The sequence below is a fragment of the Carcharhinus amblyrhynchos genome, unplaced genomic scaffold (genome assembly GCF_965287045.1).
Source record: "Carcharhinus amblyrhynchos unplaced genomic scaffold, sCarAmb.v2.hapA scaffold_82, whole genome shotgun sequence".
Lineage (NCBI taxonomy): Eukaryota > Metazoa > Chordata > Chondrichthyes > Carcharhiniformes > Carcharhinidae > Carcharhinus > Carcharhinus amblyrhynchos.
Window position 1 is genome coordinate 553,533 of NW_027649822.1, and position 15,413 is coordinate 568,945.

At 44.3% G+C, this 15,413-nt stretch overlaps 1 protein-coding gene across 1 annotated transcript in view; it reads left to right on the top strand.

The window, feature by feature from the left end:
• LOC145337934 (NACHT, LRR and PYD domains-containing protein 3-like) overlaps window positions 1-15,413 on the top strand; it is an 89,276-nt gene that overhangs the window by 48,319 nt on the left and 25,544 nt on the right. The window contains exon 5 of the mRNA XM_080182717.1: window positions 2,729-2,899. Coding sequence (XP_080038843.1) covers window positions 2,729-2,899 — 171 coding nt within the window. The remainder of the gene's footprint in view (window positions 1-2,728; window positions 2,900-15,413) is intronic.

Consider the following 15,413-nt stretch of genomic DNA (forward strand, 5'->3'; position numbering starts at 1 on the left):
GCCCCGTCACCCATCAGTCTCCACTTGTCCTGCGGGCAAGTGGCTCGTACCAACTGGTGTATATCCCGCAAGTGTCATTGGTGTCCAACCCAAATGGGGTCCAGTTTTGCCCAAAATTTCCTGTTGTTATTCCGGGGCTGAAACCTTCCCAAGGAAGTCAATAAATATTGTGCAGTGGGATTCTGTAATGACCCACCCTGAGTTATAGGAGCGAGATCATAAACCTCTTTCTCATCGGGGTCAGAGTCTCCTACAGGTGCTGTAGGTTGTATGGCCGGCCTATAAGGAGGCGAGGATCCCCAGCCGGGGTCTTCTAAAAGTTGGTTTCTCTTTTCTAACTCTCTATTGAGTGCATCCAACATTTTAATTTTTGCTTTATGGTCAGCCCATTTCTTACTGAGACTGAAAACTGTTTAATTAATCCAGCCAATTGGTGAACTAAAATCATTCAAATTTTCTTAGTTCTGTCCTGTTTTTCCCTTTTCCAACCATTCCTGTTGTAGGTCGAATGGGTGAGATGAATCCCACTCCCCTTTCCCCATCTGTTTGATGAATTTGTCCCTCTTAGTCATATACTCGTTTATTAGGGATCCCGGGGTCCCCACTGTCCTTGTGATCCTGCCATAACACCGATAAGTTTATACTCAGCATCTGGAGTCTTCTATTCTCCCTTCTCGCTCTCCCACTCCAAGCTCGCTCTTATCAGAGTCCGGTGATACCTGTTAGGGGTGATCAGATCCCTCCGTATTACCACATACACAAGTAAGCTCACATCTTTAAGCTCACACTATTCAGCCGGCTTTTCCTTCTACTCCGGTGATCACTCAGGTTCTTTCTGACTCACATCTGAACATCACACCCCAGGCATCTTTCTCCACACCCATTTCAACATCCTGATCTTCGCGTGGGGGGGGGGCTACTCCTCTTACCGGTCTAAGGCTGGGTCTGTAAAGACAAATGCCTCCTTGTCCGTATATGTTCAGTTCAGACCTCTTACACACTCTCACACTCTTTCATCACAGATGAACATCTACTGCACCCACTGTACTTTGACCCATTCTTTTAAGTTTGGTGATCTATTCTGGGGCTCTGGTTGTTTCAGAGATTAACCACTGGCTGCAGGGGAAGATCCCATTCAGGCAAAGCTGGCACCAGATTTAAAGGCAGCCAGCAGCACTTTTAAAGGCTCTGAAGGGAGTAGTGAGGGAGCCCTGGTTAATGAACAAAGGGCTGAAATGGCAGAAGGCAGATTAAACCCAATTCACTGACACTGCCCTGGAAATTCTGAAGGCTATATCGGTTTGGAGGGAGGTTCTGTTCCCTCAGGAGTGGAGGAGGAGACCTGTCACCCTGAAGTGACATGTAACAAATTGTCTCTCTCTATTGGAGAGAAATATTAATATTTTACTGGGGACTATGGCTACTAACACTGTCCACACGGCAACATCACCAACTTCCAGTTGCAATATCAATACATTTCCAACCATTATCTTCACAGAATTGTTGTGGTTCACAATGAGGCCATTTGGCCCATCGTGTCTGTACTAGCTCACCAAATTAACATTAGGAATGTGTGTCATTCTCCAGCCTTTTTCTCGTATCCTCGCTCAATGTTTATATTCAAATAATCATTTAATTCCTTCGATGCAGCCCACCTCCACCACACTTCCCGGCTGTAATTCCAGACCCAAACCACTGGCAGTGTGAAAAAGGTTTCTCTCTCATCATCTTCAACCCCACCACACACTCCATTCCTGAGCCACTGACCATCCCATGTCCCTCCCTGTGACTCAGGGTAAGGATGTGGATATGCCGGCGTTGGACTGGGGTAAACACGGTAAAAAGTCTGCCAACAGGTTTGAGTCCAAACGATTTATTTGATAGTAAACTCACAAGCTTTCGAGTTTAAGCTCTTCTTCAGGTGAATGGAGAGTTCTGGCCTCAGACAGAGCATATAAAGCACAGACAGTTTAGAGATTACTGATTAGAATGCGAATCCTTACACCTAACCTGCTGTTCAAGTCCTAAAGTGGCCGACAATGTGTGTGGAAGGAGCACTGATCACAGGTTAAAGAGATGTGTATTGTCTCCAGACAGTGCTCCTTCCACTCACATTGTCGGCCACTTTAGGACTTGAACAGCAGGTTAGGTGTAAAGATTCGCATTCTAATCAGTAATCTGTAAACTGTCTGTGCTTTATATGCTCTGTCTGAGGCCAGAACTCTCCATTCACCTGAAGAAGAGTTTAACCTTGAAAGCTTGTGAGTTTACTATCAAATAAATCGGTTGGACCTAAACCTGGTGTTGTCAGAGTTTTTACTCAGGGTAAGGACATGGGAATCCTGCGCTCTTCCCTTTGACCATCCTTTTTGTCATTTAATCACTCCAGCACTTCCATTTTGTCCTTTCCCTGTCACCCGCCCATCCCCAGCTCCCTGTCACTTTAAACAATTTAATTCACTGCTACTTCCACGTTCTAATTTTAACTAATTAAACTGAAACTAAATCTGTTTCTCTCTTCACAGATATTGCCTGACCTGATGAGAGTTTCCAACATATTTATTCATATTTCAGATTTACAGCATCAATATAATTTTGCCTTCTGTATCAACTGAAGTCGTGTTTCTTGAATGTCCCGTGCTGTACATTATTATTGTTAATGATCTTATTCTTAAAAACACTGTGAATTTACCCTGATTCCTGTTATTTCTCTCTCTCTGATCTCCAGTCTGAAACATAATGATCTCACTGATTCTTGTGCCGATGACCTGGCCTCTGCTCTCAGTACAAACCGCTCACTGATAGATCTGAATCTGGGTGACAATAAACTGGGAGATTCAGGAGTGAAACGGCTGTCTGTGGCTCTGAGGAATCCGGACTGTAAAATACAGAAACTGGAGTAAGTAGCAGACTGTGTGAGATTGTGTTTATAATAACTGAATATTCAACAATATAATTTCACCGCTGGTATTTGTATAAAAACACTGCCCATTACTATTGGTGTCAGTTACGAATAAGGAAAATTGTTTTTCCTCTGACTCCTGTTGCTTCTCTCTCTGATCCCTGAGCAATGGGATGTCAGTCCCACAGATCCTTATGTTGAGGGTGTGGGGGAACAATGTTATGGTGCACCCTCTGAGGTTCTCTCCTCCTCCTCAGATGTGTACAGCTCTCCCCGGACACAGCACCCATTGATTTGTGAAAGCGGGGGAGAGTGAATAGGTGACAGTAAATGGAGGACAGGACATGGTGGTGGAGTCTCGCTGTTAGTAACAGATGACAGTACAGTAGCGAGAGGTGAACTTAGTTCCAATGATCAAGATGCAGAATCGGTTTGATGAGAGATAAGAATTAACAAAGTTAAAAGATCGCTTGTGGGAATCATTTATAGGCTCCAAACAATATTTAGAATCTCTGACACAGTTTACAGGAAAAATAATGGGGTCTTGTAAAACTAAACTGCAATAATCACGGGTGATTTTAATCTCTATTTACAAAGAAGAACGAAGACCAAACAACACAGTAACAGGCCCTTCGGTCCAACAAGCCTGCGGCGACTCTTAATCCTTATTCAGACCCAGTACTTACTGCCCAATTTATATTCCTCTGTTTATCTCCTGTTCATGTATCTATAAACATGCATGTTGGACATTGGTAACATGCCTGCTTCCATCACCTCCATTGACAGTGCATTCAAGGCACCCACCACCCTCTGTGTGAAAAGTTTTCCATAATTGTGTATACCTCCATCAGGTCACCCCTCAGCCTCCCTTTTTGTAATGAAAACAATCCATGTTTATCCAACCTCTCCTCAAAACTTAACCCCCCCTTGACCAGGCAACATTCTGGAGAACCTTCTTTACATCCTCTCCAAAGCATCCCCATCCTTCTGGTATTGTGGCAAACAGAACTGCAACCAATATTCAAATGTGGCCAACCAAAGTTTCATACAGCTGTAACATAACTTGCCAACTTTTATACTCGATGCCCCAGTCAATGCTGTCTGCCTTCTTCACCACTTCATCCACCTGTGTTACCATTTTAGGGATCTGTAGACTTGTATACACAGATCCCCCTGTAGGTCAATGTTCCTATGGGTTCTTCCACTTAAAGTATAAATCACTCAGATTGTCAAGAGTTGAATAGAAGATTAGTTCACAGAATGTATTGAAGTAATTTCCTGGAGAAGCATGTTCCAGTGTCAATCACAAAACAAGCTGTTTTAGACAGGGTGATGTGGAAATGTGTGGCGTTTCCAACAAAAATAGATTTCCTTTCATTTGAAAAACAGCAGCAGAAGTGTTCCAACTGTTACTAATTCAAGGATTGTGTTAGATTAAGTGAAGATGTGGCACTGGGATTGGCACTGCTGCCTCACAGCGTCAGGGACCCAGATTCATTCCAGTCTGTGGAGTTTTCACATTCTCCCAGTGTCTGTGTGGGTTCCACTGGCTGCTCCCACAGTCCAAAAAATGTGTAGGTTAGGTGGATTGGCCATGCTAAATTGCCTGTTAGTGTCCAAGATGTGTAGGTGGGGGGATTAGCAATGTAAATATGTGGGGTTACAGGAAACCGGGCAACTGTAGATCTATTAGTCTGACAGTGAGAGTATGGAAGATCCTATAATAATTTATAATAAAGGAAGTGAGAACAGAACACTTCAAAATTAATGTCAGGATTAGACAGGGCCAACATGGATTTATGAAAGGCTGGCACGGTGACACAGTGGTTAGCATTGTTGTATCACAGCCAGGGGCCCGGGTTCAATTCCAGCCTTGGGTGACTGTGTGGAGTTTCTCCAATTTCCCAGTGTCTGTGTGTGTTTCCTCTGGGTGCTCCAGTTTCTTCCCACACTCCAAAGATATGCATGGTAGATGGATTCACCATGATAAAATTGCCCTTACTGTCCCAAGATGTGTAGGTTAGGTGGATAAGCCCCAGTAAATTGTGATGTTGTGGGGATTGGATCTTGGTAAAATACTCCATCCGTGTGTATCCTACACTCGGGATTCTACAGTTAGATGATTCACACATAAGAGGTTATTAAAGAAAATTGGAGCACATGGGATTGGGTGAAATATACCAGCATGGATTGAGAACTGGTTAGTGGACAGAAACAAGGAGTTGGAATAAATGGGTTATTTTTGGATTGACAGCCTCTAACTAGTGGAGTCCAGCAGGGATCAGTGTTTGGGTCTCAGCTATTCAGAATCTATATCAATGATATGGATGTGGGGATCAAATATAACATTTCCAAATTTGTGATGAATAGAATACCATGTGGAAATCTGAATTGTGAGGAGGATGCAGTGATTAATGTTTGAAGGGGATGTGCAGAGGCTCAGGGAGTGGCCAAATGTTTGCCAGCTGGATGACAAGGTGGAAAAATATGAGGTTATCCAATTTTGTTCGAAAATAAAACTGACATGAAGACAACTCCAAAGATATGCATGGTAGATGGATTCACCATGATAAAGGTATTTTGATGTCCTTGTTAATGAGGCACTGAAAGTGAAGATGAGAGCAATTAAGATAACAAATGGTATGTTAGACATTATTCTCAGAGGATTTGAGTTAAGGAAAAAGATGTCTTCCTGTAATTATATGCAGGCTTGCTGAGACCAACCTGGAGTATTGTGGACAGTTTTGGTCTCCTGACTGAAGCAAAGATGTACTTGGCATGTAAAGAAGGTTCACTAAAATAGGTCCAGGGACAGATGGGTTGTCCTCTGAGGAACAAAAACACTTTATTCTCAGGCCTTTAGAAGAATGATAGCTGACACTATTGAAGCTTACACTATTTTATAGGGTTCAATAGGCCAGATGTAGAAAGGATGTTTCCCCTTACTGGAGGGTCTGAAACCTGGGACACAGTCTGAGAATAAGGGACAGTTATTTAGGCTGAGATGAGGGGTATTTGTTTCCCATTAGAATGCTGGTGAATCAAGGAATGCAGGGATAATGTTGGAAATGGTGTTGAAGAAGAGGATCAGCCATGGTCACACTGACTGATGGAGTGGATTTGAAGGACAGAATGGATGACTCCTGCTCCTGTTTCTTAACGTTCTTATTGCAATAGGAATGGAAGGTAAGAGTAAGAAAGTTTTGCTGCAGCTTTACACGTCCTTCATTAGAACACAGCTGGAGTAATGTGTATAGTGTTGAGCTATTTACCTAAAGGATAGAATTGTATTTGAACCAGTTCAGAGAAAGTTCACTTGGCTGATTCCTGGGATGGAGAGGTTTATTTTGAGGAAAATTTGAGCAGATTGGAGCAAAATCTGTGAAAGTTCAGAAGATTAAAAGGTGATTGCATAGAGGGGATGAAACAGAGTAGTTGCTGAGAGGCTGTTTCTTCTTGTCCAGAACAAGGGGATAGATTTTAAAATGTAATTGTCAGTCCCTTAAGACTGAGATGAGGAGAAATTTATTTTTTAGATGGTCGCTGGTCAGTGAAATTCTCTTCCCTGGAGACTAGTGGAAGCAGAGTCATTGAATATATTCAAGGCTGAGTTAAGAATGATTTTGGATTGAGGAGCGAATAAGGGTTACAGGGAGCGACGGGAAAAAGTTGTGACTACAATTAGAACAGCCGTGATGGAGCTCGAGGGGCTGAATGGCCTTCTGCTGCTCCTAGTTATTTTGTTCTTATCCCAATACGTCCTTCAGACTGCTCTCTGTGCCCAGTGATGGATACACAAGCTCTATGTTTTGTCCTCACCGGACACTCTCCTGTGCCCATTCATTAGGCCACCCACTCAACCCATCTCACCAGCAGTAATGACCCACTCTGTCCCCAGACCTTCCTGATCCAGCACTTCATCTTCCATTGGTGTAAGGATGGCAAGACCTGGATGTCTCCACTCTTCTTCACTCATTCCCTGATGATGTTTGCTCTCTTTCCAAACACACAAATTGTTCCTCACCCATCAAACACATGGTCTAGCCCAGGGTTGTCCAACGTGTGGACCAAGGGGTGAATGTGACCCTCGAAGCCCCTCAATGCGGCCCCCGGAGCGAGTTTCCAGAATCTCAGTCACACAGTTCAGTTTGAATGGAAGAATCTGTATGGAGCTGCTCCTCTAATCACATGCCGTTTCTTTCCCATGTTTGCTGCTGATGGGTTTTTGAGCCAATCTGCAGCAAATGTGGGAGAGAAAAATATTTGTCACAGGGTGTGGACATTGCTGGTTAGACCGACATTCATTGCCCATCACTAATTACCCTCACATCCCCGAGGGGCCTGTAGCAGTCGGCAACATAGAACATAGAACATAGAACATTACAGCGCAGAACAGGCCCTTCGGCCCACGATGTTGCGCCGACCAGTTACAAAAACAATGACCCACTAGCCTATACCAATCCCATTTCGTCCATAAACCTATCCAGAGATCTCTTAAACGCCCCCAAACTAGACGCATTTACAACTGCAGCAGGCAGGGCATTCCAATCCCTCACCACCCGCTGGGTAAAGAACCTACCCCTGACATCCGTCCTGTAGCTACCCCCCCTTAATTTAAATCCATGCCCCCTCGTGCTAGCTTTCTCCATCCGAGGAAAAAGGCTATCACTATCCACCCTATCTAAACCTCTAATCATCTTATATGTTTCAATAAGATCCCCTCTTAGCCGCCTTCTTTCCAACGAAAGCAACCCTAGATCCCTCAGTCTCTCCTCATAGGACCTCCCCTCCATACCAGGCAACATCCTAGTAAACCTCCTCTGCACCCTCTCCAACGCCTCCACATCCTTCTTGTAATGCGGGGACCAGAACTGCACACAGTACTCCAAGTGCGGCCGCACTAGAGTAGTGTACAGTTGCAACATTACACTGCGACTCCTAAATTCAATCCCCCTACCAATAAACGCCAAGACACCGTACGCCTTCTTGACAACCTTATCTACTTGATTCCCAACTTTCAGGGATCTATGTACACACACACCTAGATCCCTCTGTTCATCCACACTATTCAAAGTCCTCCCGTTAGCCCTATACTCGACACATCTGTTGCTCCTACCAAAGTGAATTACCTCACACTTCTCCGCATTAAATTCCATCCGCCACCTCTCGGCCCAGCTCTGCAACCTATCTAAGTCTCCCTGCAGACTATGACACCCTTCCTCACAATCTACCACACCTCCAATTTTGGTGTCATCAGCAAATTTACTAATCCACCCAACTATACCCTCATCCAGATCATTAATAAAAATTACAAACAACAGTGGCCCCAAAACAGATCCCTGAGGCACACCACTCGTAACTGCACTCCATGATGAATATTTACCATCCACCACCACCCTCTGTCTCCTATCTGATAGCCAATTCCTGATCCAACTTCCTAGATTACCCACAATCCCATACATCTGCATTTTCTGCAGAAGCCTACCATGGTGAACCTTATCGAACGCCTTACTAAAATCCATGTATACCACGTCAACTGCCTTACCCCCATCCACCTCTTTGGTCACCTTCTCAAAAAACTCAATAAGGTTAGTAAGGCACGACCTACCCGCTACAAAACCATGCTGACTATTTCTAATCAATTCATTACACTCCAAATAACTATAAATCCTATCCCTAATAATTTTTTCTAAAACCTTGCCCACAACAGAAGTAAGACTCACCGGTCTATAATTCCCGGCAAAGTCTCTGTTCCCCTTCTTAAACAATGGGACAACATTCGCTATCCTCCAATCCTCCGGGACTACACCAGAGACCAATGCGCTGGTCTTGCCTGTGACACCCCTATCCATGAACAATTGAACAAAAACATACTTTGAGAGGTGGACAGGTGGTTTTCACCAGTAGACAAACCAGTGATTGCAATTTGTTTCATCATTCTTATACCCCAGGAGGCGGGACAGTAAGTTGCAATGAGGAAATAAGAATGGATATAGATAGGTTAGGAGAGTGGGCCAAAATCGGGCAGATGGACTTTAACGTGGATAAGTGTGAGGTCGTGCATTTCAGTTGGAGAAATGGCAGAGTGACTTATTATCCAAATGGGGAGAGACTTCAAGGTCCTCCGGTACAGAGGAATATGGATGTCCTCGTTCATGAGTCCCAGTAAACTAGCAATGTAGCTACAGCAGATAATAAAGGAAGTGAATGTGAATGAAAGGAATAAAATATTAAAGTAAGAAAGTATTGTTGCAGCGATACAAGGTGAGGCCGCACCTGGAGTATTGTGCACAGTTTTGGTTCCCTTATTTGAGGAAAGATGTAGTGGAATTGGAGGCAGTTCAGAGGAGGTTCATTAGATTGATTCCAGAGGTGAGGGGTTTGTCGTATGAAGAGAGATCGAACAGTTTAGGCTCAGACCCTCTGGGATTTAGAAGAATGAGGAGAGATCAGATTGAAATATAGAAGATGATAAAAGGTATGGATAAAGTAACTTCCACTGGTGGGACATTCTAGGATGAGAAATCCTCATCTTAGGATAAGGGGCAGCAAATTTAAAACAGAGTTGAGGAGAAACTACTTCTCCCAAAGGGTTCTGAATCTGTGGAATTCACTACCCCAAAGTGCGGTGGATAAATTTACAAAGGATTTAGATAGATTTTTAATCGGTAATGGGTTGAAGGGTTATGGGGAGACGGCAGGAAAATGGGGATGAGGAGCATATCAGCCATGATCGAATGGCGGAGCAGGCCCGATGGGCCGAATGGCCTAATTCTGTTCCTGTATCTTATGTACTCATGAATTAATGAGCTGAAGGCTCAGCTCAGCTGTCAATGGTAATAATCTCAGTACAGAATAGTCAGAATTATATCCCTATTAATAATGGGCAGTGTTTTTAATAACACAAATAACGACACTACAAGCACCCTAGCTATCAATATTCGTGTTAGAAACACTGTCCACTGTTAATAGACACATAACCAGCTTGGCAGTAAAATTAAAGACCATGAAATAAAACAGACAATGGCAGCATGAATATGAAGTTATCTGTGAGACAGACAGGAGTGATGAACTGTACTCTTTCAGTTAGAGGAAGCTTACAGTGGCTTTTCCCAGCAATTGTCGTGGTTCCCCAAGACGACAACTTATTTAACCCGATTGAAACAGAGAGTCTGAGTTGTAATCCTCCAAGCAGTAGACTTTATTTTCCAGCACAAGAGAATAAAGCCGGGAGGTCCGGAACACTCCAACGAGCCATCGGCTTACAGTCTTTTTAAGCACATTTCAGCTCCATACCTCAAGATCCTTATCTCGCTTTTACGACCCAACCTTGCTTGGCCACCATTGTTTTTATACTGACCCTTTATCTGTTTTGCTTGAGATTGATCACCCCCTGTTTCCTCTCTTTTCTTCTTGAAACCATGGTGGTTATATCCCTTGCTTTTATCTTTACGACTCTGCTTGTACACTAATAGTGGTTTAGCTGACTTAGGCCGAATGTGAAGAAAAACATGCTGTTATTTCCTTTTTATTACGGTCAATCTCAAGCACCATGCTTACTTTATTATTTCCTTTTTATTACGGTCAATCTCAAGCTGGACAGCTGGGTTGTGTCCATTGTCCCCCCAAGGGACTATTGTTTGCATTTGCTAATAAGTAACTGCTATACTACTTCTCTGGGTCTCCTGCTCTGATCACATTTGTTACACTTGATTATATTAGGTTACAAATCAGCTATACTTGATTACCCATCCCAATTCTACTTCAAGGAAGACACTCTAATACTATCCGTGATTCCGTATTTCATATCCAGTTTAGGTACAATTATTCAGTACAAATTCTCTAAGTACTAACATGCTTACATATTGAGTACAAATTTCCTTACACAATCAGTACAGTGTTACTGTGGCTAATTGTCTTTACATATATTAACAAATTAGACTGGGGTGTATCGAAAAATGAGATGTGAACCTGGTGAAGCTCCAGCACACGGCCACTTGCAGCCCAGAGAGAGGAAGCAGCATATGATAGACCGAGCTCTGGATCAGATCAGAGATCTGCAGTCTTGCCATATCCACTCATAAATAGTGTTAGACATGGAACAAATGTTGGACATGCCGGTTACATTAGGTGACACAGCGGCACAGTGGTCAGCACTGCTGCCTCACAGTGCCAGGGAGAATGGTTCAATTCCGACTTTGGATGACTGTACGTACAGAGTTTGCACATTCTCCCCATGTCTGTGTGGGTTTCCTCCGGGTGCTCCGGTTTCCTTCCACAGTCCAAAGATGTGCAGGTTCGGTTGATTGGCTATGCTAAGTTGTCCCAGCACTCTGAGGATGTGTAGGTTAGGGGGATCAGTGGGCCATATATGTGGAGTTTGAGTCAGGGCCTGAGTAAGATATTCTTTCAAAAAATTGGTGCAGACTCGATGGGCCCAATGGCCTCCTTCTGCACTCTGGGAATTCTATGATTCCATAAACAAGCCACAAGAATCCCATCGTTACTGATGAGGGAACCCAGACCATCAGTACAAACAATGAGGCTGAAACATTAGCAGCCACCTTCAGCCAGAAGTGCTGAGTAGAATGATTAATCTCAGCCTCCTCCTGAGGTCCCCAACATTACAGATATCAGTTTGATTCACTGCATGTGAGGTAAAGAAATGACTGAAGGCACTATGTACTGCAAAATCTGTCAGCCTGGCAGTACCCCAGCAATGGTACTGAAGAATTGTGTTCCATAACTAGCCATCCCCCGAGCCAAGCTGTTCCAGTACAGCTACAACACTGGATCTACCAGACAGTGTGGAACAAAACAGGACAAATCCAATCTGGTGAATTACTACTCCATCAGTCTGCTCTTGATCATCAGAAAATGTGGAATCCTTCCAGTGCCTCATGATCATCACTGCAGGAGTTCCTCAGGGTGATGTCTGAAGCCCAACCACCTTCAATTGCTTTATCAATGACCTTCCTTCCATTATAAGGTCAGAGTGAGGATGCTCACTAATGATTGTACAATGCTCAGTACTGTTCACAATTCCTCAGATACTGAAGCAGTCCATGTCCATAAACAGCAAGACCTGAACAAAACAGAAAATGCTGGAAAATCCCAGCATCCTGACAGCTTCTGGGGAGAGAGAACAGCGACCCCTTCGAATCTGGATGACTCTTCATTGGAGCTCAGGGCTGAAGAACATTCAGGCTTAACCTGATAAATAGCAAGTTTGGCTTCAGTATGTTGTGTGCCAGGAGAGGACCATCTCAAACAGAAGGCAATCTAACCACATTCCCTTTACATTGAATGACAGCACCATCGCTGAATCCTCGACCAGCAACATCTGGGTGGTGGGGGCTGCACAGGGACCATTGAACAGACACTGAACTGTAAACACTGTGGCTCCAAGGGTAGATCACAGGCTGGGAATTCAGAGATGAGGAACTCGCCTCCTGTCTCGCAAATGCTTGTTCTCCATCAACAAGGCACAAGTCAGCAGTGTGATGGAATCCGCTCATCTTACTGGAATGAGTGCAGCTTCAGAAATATTCAAGAAGCTCATCCGTGTCAGAGGAGCTGAATGGACCAGCAGGCCATCCACCAAATTAAACATTAACTCTCTCCATCACTGACACAGAGTGCCAGCAGTGTGTATCACATACAAGGTGGATTGTAGCAACTCACCACATTTCCTGAGACAGCATGTTCCAAATGTGTACTAATTATCACCGAGATGGGCAAAGATATCAGAAGAATGGAACACCAACCAGCTTCAGATTCCTTTCCAAGCCACACACCATGCTGACTTGGAAAGTATTGCATTGCCATCACTACTGTGGCATCATAATCCTGGATGTCCTTTCCGAATGGCATTGTACCAGGTGGCTGCAGAATTTAAGAAGATGGCTCACCACCCCCTTCTCAAGGGCAATTGGGAAGGGACTACAAGTGTTAGTATTCCCCGTGACACCATCATCCCATGAAAAAGTGAAGACCAGCTCTACCCACTGAAGGATTGAGTAATTGTGCCTGTGTGTAACCCAAACTCAGTTACAGAGGAGAAACACAACAACAACTAGAGTGACCATTGATCAGGCCGGAGGGTTTCTAAAGATAGATCAGGTGGAACTATTCAATATACCCAGCGAGGGTCTCAATGTCCTGGTGTTGTTCTGTGTTCTATACAACCTGGAGTTAGAGTGGAGAAGCTTTGAACAAAGTGTGATGCAATACAATGTTGACCAGATGCTTCATGATGAGGAACCCCATGGACCACAGGCCAGGAACATGGGATCTGTGTCAGGGAGGATGGAGATTCAGTAATACAGACATGTTTTCCATGGACCTTAACTCACACAGCCATTCAGTGTAATAAATCTTCCACCATCTCCAGCACTGTTACTGTTTCTGTGAATGTTTTATAATTTCCCTGGAGCCGTCACTACATGAAACAAAGGCATTGGAATTGTATTGAGCTCATTCAGTGCTGTATTTCCCATCTCACATTCCCAGTGAACTGTTAAAGACCCAGTAATATGGTGAAGGATTTATTTAGTGGTGTTCCATCTCTGAATTTACTGAAAATACAAACATAACAAAGTGACCGGTAACAACAAAGTAAAACCCTGTGAAACCCAAGGAAGCAACCCCACCATGACAACCACCCCCATCCCCGCACTTTCCACTGAGCTACAGGCAGGATCTTTATCTCTCTCCTCTGGGAATTTCAATGACAGTGGCCTTTGTCCTCAGATTTCCTGAGTCCTTTGCTGAGCTGGAAAGTCCTGACAGTGACTCCAGGCACATTTTCCCATCCCTCCCAGAGCTCCTGGAGGTGGTGAGAACATGCAGCTCATGTGTATTTGCTGTGGGTGATATGCTGGATGTGACTCTCCATGAAGGTCACCAATCTCTCTGTGGAGGATGTTATTTGTGCTCATACCTGAGACATGGTAACACTGCTGGTCTGGATTGACTCCTCCATCCTTTGTGTATGGATACACACAGCCTTTGGAAACTCCACCGGATGTTAAAATACCTTACACTGCAGCTCCAGTATCTGCTGTATTGTTAAAGACTCCAGTCACATTTCACCTTCCACAAGCTGGCTCTGCCCTCTCCCCTCAAGAGTGTGAGTGAACTCAGCTATTACTGCCTCCATCAGCTGCTCGGGTTTGTGTGTGCTGTCCTGTGCTGCCAGATTGTAACCCCTTTGCTACTCGTGTGAGACAGTATCTGCTCTGGCGGATGTTATGGGGAATAATGTGACAGTCTATACTCTAAGGACCCCTCCTCATCTTCAGAGCTGCACACCCGTCTCCCGCTCACCACAGCTGTTGATTTGTGAGAGAGTGAAGGATGTTAGAGGGTAATGCACATTCCAACATGTCCTGGAGACTGTTCCTAACCCAGAGCTCCATCTGACCAATGGTGAACACACAAGCACCAGGTTTTGGACTGAACAGCAGAGCCTCTCCTGTGCCCATCACTCACTCACTCTCTCTGGATCCACAACCCATCTCACCATCAGTGATTGCCCACCCAGCCTCCAGGTCTCCCAGCTCCAGCACTTCATCTTCCATTGGCATAAGGATGACACAATCCAGACACTGTCACTCTTGGCTCCTTCTCTGACGCTCTGTGCCCTCTTCTACAAGCACATAAATTTCCATTGTTACTCACCCATCAAAGACACACACAAGCCTATGGTGCTGCCAGACTGCCCATCATGGGCCCACCAGGATGGTCACTCAGTGTGGGCAGTGCAGCAGTCATCTCTGACTGACCGGAACCCTTCACAGAGAGGCTGACATGTTCCTGAAGATTGATGCTGCTGTTTGGACATTGCCAGTGTCTGGGTGGAGATGTTCTTTCCACAATTTCTCTTCCATCCTTATTCACATATCAGCCTGTAAGTTTAGCATTCACTGTTGTTGGTAAAGATGCCTCTGAGACTCGTTGTGAGTCAAAGTATAGCAGTTTATTCAAAAGCTTTTGGGAGATACACCTGGTACCTAACAGCAGTTCCCCTGGCTTCTCTCTGAACACTAAGAGCACATATTTATACCCCCCCAAGCACGTACGTATCTTCTCATTCTCAGCAGGTTTCCAGGCTGTGGGTTGTCCTCCATCGTAGGAACACGGCTGCCTCAGCGTTTCTTCATGGTTATCTGAAGTGTGATTAGCCATTCGCTAACATACAGGCCGGCACAACAAGTTAACAGGGCCAGTATAACAATTTTATGTTCATAGGTTCTATAGCATATAATATCTCAGTACATAACGCATAAACAATACAAAACAAATATATATGAAGGCATGCAAGCTCCACAATGTTAGGCAGAATATTAAAGACACAAACATAGATACGAGCTGGGTCAGCTACATTTCTGAACACAATTAGCTGGGACTATCATAAACTTGTGTACAACAGCAGGAACAGCTGCTGTCTTATCTGTCTGGGACACGTGAAAACAAGCCTTACATCTGTCTGGGACACACGAAAACAAGC